This window comes from Calypte anna, chromosome 6, assembly GCF_003957555.1.
Source record: "Calypte anna isolate BGI_N300 chromosome 6, bCalAnn1_v1.p, whole genome shotgun sequence".
NCBI classification, from domain to species: domain Eukaryota; kingdom Metazoa; phylum Chordata; class Aves; order Apodiformes; family Trochilidae; genus Calypte; species Calypte anna.
The window spans coordinates 33,434,170-33,446,304 of record NC_044252.1 but is presented as its reverse complement, the minus strand read 5'-3'; the positions used below and the strand labels follow the sequence as shown (position 1 = coordinate 33,446,304).

At 42.3% G+C, this 12,135-nt stretch overlaps 1 protein-coding gene across 2 annotated transcripts in view; it reads right to left on the bottom strand.

Moving 5' to 3' along the window:
• DOCK1 (dedicator of cytokinesis 1) overlaps positions 1-12,135 on the bottom strand; it is a 267,373-nt gene that overhangs the window by 12,684 nt on the left and 242,554 nt on the right. For both annotated transcript variants that reach the window (XM_030453110.1, XM_030453111.1), the window contains exons 47-50: positions 10,879-11,016; positions 7,385-7,530; positions 5,374-5,572; positions 883-1,036 (exon numbers count right to left, since the gene is read on the bottom strand). In XM_030453110.1, coding sequence (XP_030308970.1) covers positions 883-1,036; positions 5,374-5,572; positions 7,385-7,530; positions 10,879-11,016 — 637 coding nt within the window. The remainder of the gene's footprint in view (positions 1-882; positions 1,037-5,373; positions 5,573-7,384; positions 7,531-10,878; positions 11,017-12,135) is intronic.

Below are 12,135 nucleotides of genomic sequence, written 5' to 3'. Positions count from 1 at the left end.
CTGCCACGTGTTTGCAACCAACAGTTTTAAATCATTATAAAGCACCACATCCACAATTCTGTTGCTGGAGAAACAACATATGAGAAGTAGAGCTACAGCTGGCAACAAGAACTTTCTGAAGCACTTTTTAAGTCTCAAAAAACCCAAAGTAAAATTAAGTGATTGGTCAAATAAGACTTTTTAATCTTTGATTCTCTTTATTAACACTGAAGCCCTGACTGCTGTACCAGTGTTTGGGTACAGGTGGCAAAGAGATTTTCCTGTGTGCTTCTCATGTGCAACAGGACACTGAAAATAGTTGCTGGTCCATGGCACTATAGAAGCAATGGGTGTTGTGTTACACCCAGTTCTGCAACAGGGGTTCCTGAACAAGGAGGCAACGTCATTTTTCACAGAAAAAGTAACTGATAGATGTCAATGCCAAAAAGTGTATCAAAAACTGACCTTCCCCCCGCCCCCCTCTGGCTTGTATTCACTGCACACTTCTTAAAAGAAGTTTTAAATTGAAAGTTTGCATTGAAAAGTGTTTTTTCAGCCTTTATGCTCCAAAATACCCTAAATCCAAGATGGAATCAAGCGCAACATTACTTTTTGACAGTTACTCCATACCTAAGTAATTGTTAATGCTTACTTAAAAAGGGAAAGAAACTTTTTCATTGTGACAATTTTCCTTGCTCTTGTAAAATGCTGAAAGCACATCTGCAAGGAACACGCTGTGAGGAGGGAACTTCCCCTTCCTGCATCCAACCCCACGGCGATGAACTCGAAGAGCTCAAATCAGGGCGTCAGGCAGTGCTCAGGAACCCCATCTCCACACCAGAAGTTATTTTGCATAAAATATTCCAAGGAAATGAAAAACTGGATGACAATGAAAGGACTTACTGGACTGGATGCTGAAAGACAGTTTTGTCCGTGGAGTTATGGGGGGTGGAGTCACTTGGGAGGTGGGAGGTGATGGGGAGACGGAGAAACGTCTTTCACTTGAGATGACACTGATCACTTGGCTTTTTGGTCTCTGAGGTCTCAGAGGGCTGATCTGCACAGGGACAAAACCAGTCACAATCCCAGTTATTCCACTGCAGCATGGTGCAAGGACAAGCAGATCCTGGGCTGTCCCACCGTGGCTGTTCAAGGGGAGACAGCCAAGGACCAGACGGCGTTGGGATTGCTGCCTATCCCAACACAGGGCACTGAAACAAACAATATTTCTGCTTTAATGCTGTATTTCCAAATGTTCTTCACTGCTCTCCAGGCATCTCCAACTTAATTCACGCACCTTCCCATAGCCTGGTGTGTTCTTCTGGGAAGCAACCAACCAGCTCCCCAGACTGGTGCCTGATACCAGCTGGATCCTTAGATAAATGCCAGGCTGGATCTTTACACCAGGTCATGCAGCATTCCCAATCCTCCTCCTTCCTTCTTCTACTTCTACTTTTAGTTTTTTAAATGTTTGCATGGTCAAGCTCTCTCCTGAGGAAGACATCATCTGTCCAGAAACCCTTTCTTGACGGTGCATGATTTTTTGTGCTTCTATTTAATTCACTGAAATGTCTATTATTTTCCTCTGGCTGCTTCTCAGACCACTTCAATTTCCCACCAGAAACCCTGAAATTATACTTGGAACCTGATGGCCAACTAGTGCCTTTGTTAAGGCAACTACTTTTACTGAGATTAACTCTGAGCTCTACTGTTTGTTACCCACCAGCCCTCACATTTCCAGTAATAGCAGTGAAGAAAGGAATTTTTTATTTCCAGATCACAGAAAACGGAGCAAGAGCCTGAAGTGCAGAGGGGAAGAACAGCCAAGGTGCTGCATTAGGAGGAGACAGAAAATGCCAGCAGCTATTCAGGCTTTTTTGAAGAATTTTGTCATTTCATAATGTGGGGTTTTTTGGGTAAATTTCTTTTTTTTTATTATTTTCAGAAGCACGTTGTGATGGAGAACTCTAAGATGAGCTAGGAGTGCTTGCTTTTATTGTCAGAAAGCAAAGGTTTGCCTAAGAGGCTGTGTCTCTGAAACTCTTCTACAAGAAATGAATGACCATAAAATATGTATTTTTTTTTATAGTACATCAAGACCTCAGGGTAACCTTTCAGAAATTTCCCTGATACTAAAATTCAAGTCCTGAAAACTCCAAAAGGTTTTTTTTCTTTCAGGATTTTTTAAAGTGTATTTTTAGTAGATTGCATAAGCACAGTAATCACTTTCCTCAGAGGCTTATAATTATGAAAAAGCAACGACAGAAAATACACAAATTGATTAGGAAAGCTGAGATACCAGAATCAAGAGAAAAAACACCAATTAGAATCAAGTTCCCAAGTTAACCTGGTCTGTAGCTACTTATATCAAATAAATTTTAACAACTTCTGTGACTGACAAGCTTGGTCTTCTGAAAGTTTCATTTAAATCACATTTCTACTTGAGAATATGAACTCTGGAGAACACAAATCCATAATGAACCCAGTGGTAATTTTTTGGGGTCCTAATGAAAGCAAGATCAATAGTGAGTGATGTTAGATGCCAGAAAATCAATAAAATGTACAGCCTCTAATTCTGATTTCTGACACAAGCTCATGAGTGGTCTGTTAACTGCCTGGCTTCAGTGTTGGGTTTGCTATCAGCTCATGGAATCAAAGAACTAACAACAAGAATTTATGTTGAGGAAGTTTATGTGATAATTAAAAGAAGATATAAATCTCAACTATAAAGACATTACTGATCGTCTTCAGATACCAAAGTGCTTAATTTATCTTCTGATAAGATCATAGCAGTACAAGATCTCCATAATTAGGGCTTGGGTTTTGATCAGTCAATAAATTCATTATGAGTGCAGTAAAATTAAAAAAAAAAAAAGTATTAAACCCAGAATGACAGAGGGGCCTCGGGAAGGCTCCTGTTGCAAGAAAATGCAAGAGCTCCAGGAAATAACTCTGCAGTTTTTATAATCTTCCCACATTTCTCTGTGAAGATTCATTTGACTGGAAACAAAGAAAACCTATGGAAGAAAATCCATCTCAGTGGTGGCAAACATTTCATTAGACATTAGAAAAGGAGAGGAGAGGCTCTGCAGAGATGGGAATGGCAACTGAGATGGGAATGGCAACTGAGATGGGAATGGCAACTGAGATGGGCACCATGCCTGCTGCCTCTCACTTGACACTCTCTGGGCTTGCAATTAGGTTGCAGAAAGCAATTTTTAGTGAAAAACCCAGGATCCAGAACAGATTCAAATGTCCAACAGTGATGCATCCTTCCCACACAAAAGCATTTTCAAACGTGCACACAGTGCATCCCAATAAAGAAGAAAAATGGGAAAGCTGAATCCTTACCCACAAAAGGTAAAATTCCCCCCTTTTTAAATATCTTTAACAGGGGACACATATCCCCAAAGTGTAAAAATGTCAAGAGAAGAGAGATTTTATCTTTACACTGCTTGCAGAAGTCCTGTGGCAGCAGTGGGAGTTGTACAACCACTCCAGTAAACTCATCTCCCAATCTGACTGCTCTGTTTCAGCTACAAAAGAAGAGGACCCACACCACCACCAAGCATTGCAAATTCATTTGGTCATTTTGGGGCTCATCAAGTTCCTGTTACCAAAAACTGAGATTTTTTTCCCTCACCAATAAACTCCTTTTCATATTATTGATTGGTGGATTCCACGAGGCTCAAAGTAACTGTAGGTAACTAGTTCTGACATTTAATTTCCCTCTCTCTCTCCAATTAGGGAAAAATCAGTCAGACCAGTCACCCACTGAAAGCTTTTGACTGGGAAGAGTGAAAAAACTGAGTCAATTCATGTCAGACTTTGCTCATTCTTGCTTTAGAGAAGACAAATGGGAATATGCCCTGAAGGGTCATCATGTCCACCCTTCCAGCCAGGATTTGCATTTTTCCAGTCAGAAACAATCTTCTCCAATGCCCAAGACCTCTCAGAGATGACAGTGACCTTGCAGTGAGATCAAAGAGCATCCTTGGACACCTCCCATCTGATCTCATGAATCCATGGAAGTCCAACTGAATAAGATCCTTGGAAATACTTTCTTCCACTCTGGCTAATTCTCTTCTCTCTCTAATTCTGCTATTTTTTTGGGGGATGTGAGAGATGAGAGTTCCAAGTTTTGCCACTGTGATGTTCAGGCTCAGCCACAAGATGACTGCTGCAGTTTGGGGGTCACTGCACAGGAAACATGAGACATAAGGAAACCCATGAAAAATAATTTTCAGTCTGAAAACACTTTAATGCTCACCTGTTTGGCTTTGGCAGGAGTAATCTCCCTTTAAACAACCCAGGGCTGATCCAAAGTTTACTGGAAAAACTCACTGGCTTCAAAGGAAAAGGTGGAGATGTATAAAAGAGTTTTTATTTTATTTTTTTTGGCCAAGTTAATGCTGGGCCTGTGGCCACAACAGATAGGAAAACTGATCTTCCAAGCTGTCAGAAGAGAGATCAGCTCATCTCTGGGTGGAAAAGCGGAAGCAAATCCAGAAAACAGAGGAACTATGGCTAAATAGCTACAAATCCCAAACTGAAAGCCTTGAAGGACTTAAAGATCAGAGAGAAAGCATTCTGAAAGCCCAATGTAAATGACACAGCCACCAACCAAAGCCCAAATTGAGTTAAATTTGTACAAGTACTTGTGCAGAGCATGAAAAGAACATTCCATTTCTTTCTGAAGGGCAAGTTTTAAACCACTGGCCTCAAACCAGGTGTCTGGGCAGAGATTTGGAGGCTACAGTCAGTTCATGCACTCCCTGCCCCAGCTTAAATCCACTTTGCTTCGAATCTCAGACCTAAAACTTCTCAAGTTACCTAAGCCTTTAGGAGACTTTCAGTGAATTAAATCCACGCCAAGAAGAGAGGGTTTAAGAGAGAGATGCCCTGTAGTTCATATTCCTCCACATAGCCACCAAGAACTGCTTAAAATTTTCTGCTCAAAATAGCCTTTTCAAGAGCCCCTAATTGCTGTGCACGGGATGACCTTGTAACATTTCTACCAAAAAAGTGTCTTGCAGGAGCCAGCTGAAATATGAGAAAACCCATCATGATCTACTGGGACCCATCCATTCAAAATGCTGCTAAAATGGAAGCATTTATTTTACTCAGGATATGCCATCTGTTCCTTTCATCAAACAGTCATATAGAGCTTTTGCCTGAAGATTTTCATATGAGGTATGATGGGTTTTTTTTTTACCACTGTAAATAAAACCTCTCTTTTTGCTTCATTATCACATATATCAACACCGTAGTGTGTCCCCTTAGAGTTATTTTTGGTCTAAAGATAAACTAAATCATAAAAATCAACATTTTTATTTACAAAAAGAAAGAACACAGCTCAGAATTAGATAAAGCATTACTTGCTAATAAAGTTACCGTTTCTGAAAGGATCACTGCTTCAGACTGCTGCAGAGAAATATCAGTAGATTTAAATTCTTTATCAAATATCTCTTGATGCTTGCTGTTTCTCTTCTCCTTCTTCTTTTCCTTCTTATCTTTATCTAGGTCATCCTTGTCCAATTTATCTTGAGACCTAGAATGCATCTTTTTTGGCAGAAGGGGCTCCAGCACAAACCTAAAGGAAATTGTTGTTGCTGAGATCAATAAAACACTCTTTTCAAACCACCTAGTTTTCATTTACATATTTCCCAAAGTCTCACATGAGTTAATGATGCTTTGCTAATCCAGGAAAACTCATTAGAGAGAAAAGGAAGGGGCAGGAGGTCATCACAGTCATCATTTTCTTGTAGTAAAGCAGAGTGCAGCCCTGCTGAAGAACCAGCACCGCCGATCCCACTGCTCAGTAGGAAATTTACTGGGGTAGAGCTACACAAATCCTGAGTTTCACTCTCTGTGGTTTACATAAAAATGAGTTTCTCCTTCAGCACTCCCACTCTGTGCTGGGGAGGGCAGCAGGAGTGCCAGCAGATGCCTGGGAATTCTGCTGGAGAGCAGCACTACAGGAGTGGAGGGGACCGAGCAATGAATTCATCACACAACCCAACCCCAGACTGGTTTGGGTTGGGAGGGACCTCAAAGGTTCCCTGATGTGGGCATGGAAACCCCCCAGCAGCCCAGCTTGCTCCAAGCCCCATCCAACTTGGCCTTGAGGTGGTATCAACAAAGAGGTTGAGGCAGGCAGAGAAAAAAAATCAGTGTTTTTCTTCCAAGAGGAACTCCCAGTGATGGCTACCCTGGGGGGAGAGCTGGCAAGAGCTCTAGCAAGACAACTTTTGTGGATGAATTAGTCAAAACTCATCATCACTGCTGTCCCACATCTACAGCAACATGACTCAGATACCTCAGAGAGAGCAATGAGAGCTGAATGGCACACACACACTGTTTGCAGTCCTTCCCTACAGGTATATAAACTGTTTGTAATCAAGGGAAGCATCATGTTGGTCCTCAGGTGCTGTGTTTAATTGAACTTGATGGTTTTACTCTCTAGTCAGGTAGGAACTCCCTCTGAAGCTGCACAAATGTTTCTAGCACATCCCTGTAAGTTAGAAGCCCTTCAGGAGGCTTGCAAAAGAACAGCTGCCTTGGACAAATATTGAGTTTCTGGATTATGGGAATGCTTGGGGGGAGGAAGAGGGAGAAGGGACTTCTGAGGCTGCACGGAAAAGCCCCAGAAAGAAAACAGATTATTTTGTTCTTTTGAGGGATGTGGCTGTGAGCTGCGGCTTATCAGCAGAATTCCCAGTTCTCATGTGAAATATCTTGATAAGTCTTGAAGTACAATCTTGCCCTAAGCAGCTTTTCCTCTGGCAGCAGAAGTGAGAAGAAATGATTGAGCAGCCAGCTAATCCCTTCCTTCTCCCAAGCTCTACCTGTTAACCAGGACAGGGTTGGCTGAACACTCCTCTCATCCCTGACTTTGCACCAGATCACTTCTGAACTATCCCACTTGCAATGATTTAAAAGGAGATAATTTATCTCCTGGTTCTTTGGGCTTTCTTTGTTTGAATTCTTTGTGTAACTTTGTTTTAAAGAGGACCAAGAGAATCTTATTATTTATCTTGGTTATAAAAAGAAAGAAAAAGGGATGTATTTTGAGTTAATGCCTACATAGCTTAGGGGTTTTTTTAACCAATATGAGGCTGTCAGTTAAAAGCACCATCCCCACCTCACAACACTGGTGTCACCTTGATTTTTGTGGGGTATTATGATGAACCAAATCTGGAATAAAATGCACTGGGAGAAGACTCAACCAAAAAAAAAACCCAAACAACCCCAGAGTTCCTTAGGAGGTCAAACCAAACAGGAGGAGCCAGTGGCACCGGGAGGAGCAACACCGTGACAACAACAACACCTGGACCAGTTTGATGGCAATCCTTACAAGTCCTGTTTTCCAGAGGGAAGCCCTGGTTGAGTGTTTCTTACATACCCATCCGAGCCAGGGCGAGAGGGGGTACTGTCAGAGGAGATGGAGGACACTGATGCCACGGAGAGGGGTCTGGAGGATGATGGCATGGTGAAGGATCTCACCATGGAGCGGGGCCGGCTGCCGCGTCTCTCATCCAGACTTGAGAGCTGCAATAAAGGAACACCAGGGATTCTTAAATTACCATCTGGCTGACATCTGGCTACAAGGCAAAAAAAAAAAAAATAATAAAGCCCCCCCAAAAACTAAAAAAAAACCACCAAAAAAACAAAAAAAAGAAAGCAGAAAGGTTCTGTGGCTTTTCTTCCATACGGAATCTTTATGATTCAGTTATGCAGCACGTTTAACAGCAAAGAAAAGGATTCTGAAGAAAAATCCATTTAAAGGGCTAAGAGGAAATATGGATAATTTTAAACATATTTCAAGAATTCATTTGCTTCAATGGAATGTGTATGCTTTTTTTTTTTTTTTTTTACATCTGGCCTTTAAAAAGGCTTTTTACAAAAGTAGGTTTTTTTTTTCACCACATCTCTGAAATTTGAAGTGGCTGCTCTGTCAGTAAAATTAAATGAATTGCAGCTTTGAAAAAACCCTAACAAAAAAAAAAAAAAAAAAAAAAAAAAACCAAACCAAACATTAAGAGAAACTTTATGTCTAGAGAGCCAATTTGCAGAGTGGCATCTGGGTTAAGAAGAAAACACATTAAAGATATTTTTTTTGTTTCAGAGTTCTGAATGTTTATACAAGTCTTGTTAGTCATTAATAACTGATATATGCAGAAAATAATTGAACTCTTTCAGTCAACAAATAAGAATCTCACACTGTTTAATTACAGGTGTATTTTCCACCCTGTTGTCTGCTGGTGAACTGGCCTTGGACAAGGAAGACAGAAGGGATAAAACTCCATCAGTCCTGACAATTCTTACTGGTGGGTAGAGGGAAATCAGGGAGATAACGTTCCCTGTCTGACTTCCCAGTCCTCTCCCCATGATGTATGCATATTATTGAAATGACTGACATGCAAGTATCATAAATCCCAATTATTCCTGTTCTCCTTGGGAATAAATCACTATTTGAACTTTTCCTACATATATTAGAAACATGGGATGTCAAGGACTACCAACAGAACATCACTGAGAAGGGTCCCATAAATGCTGCCACGTTCCTTGTAAGATCTCAGTGTTCCCATTAAAAAACAAAACTTATTGCTATAGACAGAGCAATCAATCTCTGAAGGAAGGTCTGTCATAAAATACAGGATGTGGCACTGCCATGTGATATTCCACTGATGTTTTGGACACTCAGAAAGCCACCTGGTTTTGCTGCCCCACCTGCTGCAGCATCTTCCTTGCTGCCTCTTTAATCCAGGATGCTCCACACCTCACTGAAGCTCTGTCCCTCACCACTCTGCAGAATAAACCTTTGGGGCATTTTCCAGAGATAATCTGGAACCAAATTCTCACCCTGTTTATATTGATGGGATTGGCATCCCATCCCTAAACCCTGTGGCACATACCTATTAATGACCAAAATCCCAACTGGATGAATGAGGTGCAAGGTTTAGGCTGTTCAGGCCAATCTTGGTTGCTTCCTTCTTTCTAGAACCAGTTTAAATTGCTGCTCATTTAGAGGCAGAAGTGAAACTGGAGAACTTTTAAGTGTGACCAATTTCTTTTTTTCTTGTTTCTCAGTCTCTGATCTCTTCATTTATTGAGGATGACATCGTGACAGAGCTCCTGTCTGATAATCCTTCCTGCCTTGGAAGGTTTCAGGATGGGAAGGCAGATGAAGAGGACACCATTTTCCCCATGAGCTCCCCTCCACAGTAAAACAGGGGACCCAAAGCTTTTCTGGCACTTCTGGTGTGCCCAGAACAAGCTGCTGCCACCACAGCATCCTTCAGGGCCCCCTCCTGCCCAGGGTTCCTGGAGTGTCCCCAGCCAAGGAGCTGAATGCAGGTGACCCTGGCACCTCTGTGTTTGATGTTTTCTCCTGGTAAATATTTGTGCATTATATTCTGGAGCAGTGAGAAGACACGGAGCACATCTGGGTCTGACAGACTGCTGCCGTTCTACAAACAAACCTAAAAATTACAGTGTATTTACACCAGCACTGTCAGGACACCCAGTAATGAGAGATAAAGCTCATCCCAGCAGCCTTTCAGACATTGTTAGGACATCAGCTCTTCAGAGCCAGTCTTAGAGCAACCCCAACCATTTGCATCTCAGGATTCTAAATCATTTTAAAACCTCATTCATATAATAGCACCCAATCCATGTGGGTTTGGGCTGAATTGTCAATTACCTTCTCAATTATGAAGCTTTATGCTGGCTTTTGGCCTCCCTCCCCAGTGGGTAAGGCTGGAATGAAAAGCAGAACAAAACCCCACTGGAAACACCACCAAAATTCTTGGCTGCACCGTAAAGATGAAGCAGGGACTGAAAATAGCTTGTTGGAACGAGCCAAGCATGAACTTCAGCACCAGTAAATCTCATTAAGGAGCAGCTATCTTGTTACTGCCTGCCTGCACCCAGGGTGCATGAAAATCCAAGCTGCAGACTCCAGCCTCCTGTGGAGCAGCTCAGCCCCCCCCAGCTCTGAAGGAATTACACCCAGGAAAAGGTGACATTCAGCTCAGGAAGGAGCATGCTGGAGTGCTCTGGGTGGCAATGTATTTCTTGATTCAAAACCAAACCAAACCAACACAAAAAAAAAACCCCTTCTCTGCACTAATAAGACCCCATCTCGAATTTTGCAGCCAGATCTGGTGTCCCCACCAGAAGGACATGGATCTGTTGGGATGAGTCCAGAGGAGGGACACAAAGATGATCCAGGGAATGGAGCAGCTCTGCTCCCAGGAGAGGCTGAGGAGCTGGGATTGTTCAGCCTGGAGAAGAAAAGACTTTGGGGCACCTTAGAGCTGCCCCCCAATCCCTGAAGGGAACCTACAGGAAAGCTGGAGAGGGACTTTTCATAGGAGTGCCCAGTGATAGGAGAAGGAGAAATGGTTTAAAACTGAAGGATTAGAGGTTTAGAGTGGATATGGGGAAGAAGTATTTTGTATGAGGGTGGTGAGACTCTGGAACAGATTGCCCAGAGAAGTTGTGATTGCTCAATCTCTGGAGGTGTTCAAGCCCAGGTTGGATGAGACCTTGAGGTGGATGAGAGGTGTCCCTTCCAATATCAGGGAGGTTGGAGATGATCTCTAAGGTCCCTTCCCACCTAAGCCATCCTATGAGTCTTTAAAAATGCAATCCATGTGTGTGACCTTGACTTTCACGGAGCAGACTCAGGAAATTGAGGAATTGTTGCCACGCTGAACCAACCCAGCACCTGCTCAGGATTTCAGGACCTGATGACCCCAGAGAAGCAGCAGGAAAGGCTGCATCACCCCTGCTCTGCCCAGCAGTGGGAACTGTACCAAGGAGACACACAGTTCCCCAGAACCTGAAGAAATTCCATGGATTTAGGAGAAGCAAAGCTAGGAGGGAACTTACAACAGCGCGGACCCCGTACTGTTTCTCCACCTTCTCCTTCAGCTGCCTGAAGCAAACTTCCATCCGCTCGTGGAAGGGTCTCAGAGCCTCTGTCACCTTCTCCCCATGGATCCGGATGCCCTCAGCCAGGAATGGGATCTGGGAAGGAGAGGGAGATGCTGCTTCAGCCTGCCCAGCCCTCCCCGGGCAAAGGGTTAAGGCAAGACTCCTCTGCGTGGTGCAAGAGGAGTGAAGGAGTCCATGGAAAAATAAAGGAAAATAAAATGAAGGAAAATAAAATGAAGGAAAATAAAATGAAGGAAAATAAAATAAAATAAAATAAAATAAAATAAAATAAAATAAAATAAAATAAAATAAAATAAAATAAAGAAAAATAAAAAAGAAGAATTAAAAAAAGGAAAATAAAGAAAAGGAAAAGAAAATAAAAAAGGAAAAGAAAATAAAAAAGGAAAAGAAAATAAAAAAGGAAAAGAAAGGGAAAGGGAAAAGGGGGAAGGGGAAAGAGAAAAGTGAAAGGAGAAAAGGCGAAGGGAAAAGGGGAAAGGGGGAAAGGAGAAAAGGAGAAAGGGGAAAAAGGAAAAGGGGAAAGGGTAAAGGAGAAAGGAGAAAGAGGAAGGGGAAAGAGGAAAAGGGAAAGGGGGAAAGGGGAATAGGTAAGGGGGGAGGAAAAGGAGAGGGAAAGGAGAAGGAGAAGGAAGTAAAATAAAGTAATGCAAAATAATAAATACTAACATAAACCAACATAAATGTAATAAAATAAAATTTATATTTTTACCATAATCATTACCATAATCCCCTGTACATAAAGCACAAGACAGTGAAACCAGACCTCAGAAACCTGTTATACCTGCCTTCCTTTTTCCCCTGCTCACCAAAGTCCTGTCCAATGACTCCAGGCACAGCTCTGCCCAGCAGTCCTGCAGTGCAGGCACAGCTCAGCTCCTCAGCTACCCCAAATATTCCTGGGACCTTCTGTTCAGGGGCCCCCCACACGTACTGATGAATGGGAACCCTCACACTGGGTTGTTAATCTCAGCCCTTCCCCAGCTGCAGGAGAATAAAACCTTGAAGGAGAAAACCCTTGCACGTTTTCTTTAATAAATACTATTCCTGAAGCTGCCAGTGATCTGCATCCTTGGACATGTCTGGGGAGCAGTATTTATTAATAAGCCATACAGTCCCATACCCCACACATTTCTCCTTATAAAAATGGTTTCCTTGTCTTTGGGAACAAAAGAGGAGACAAAAATAAAATTC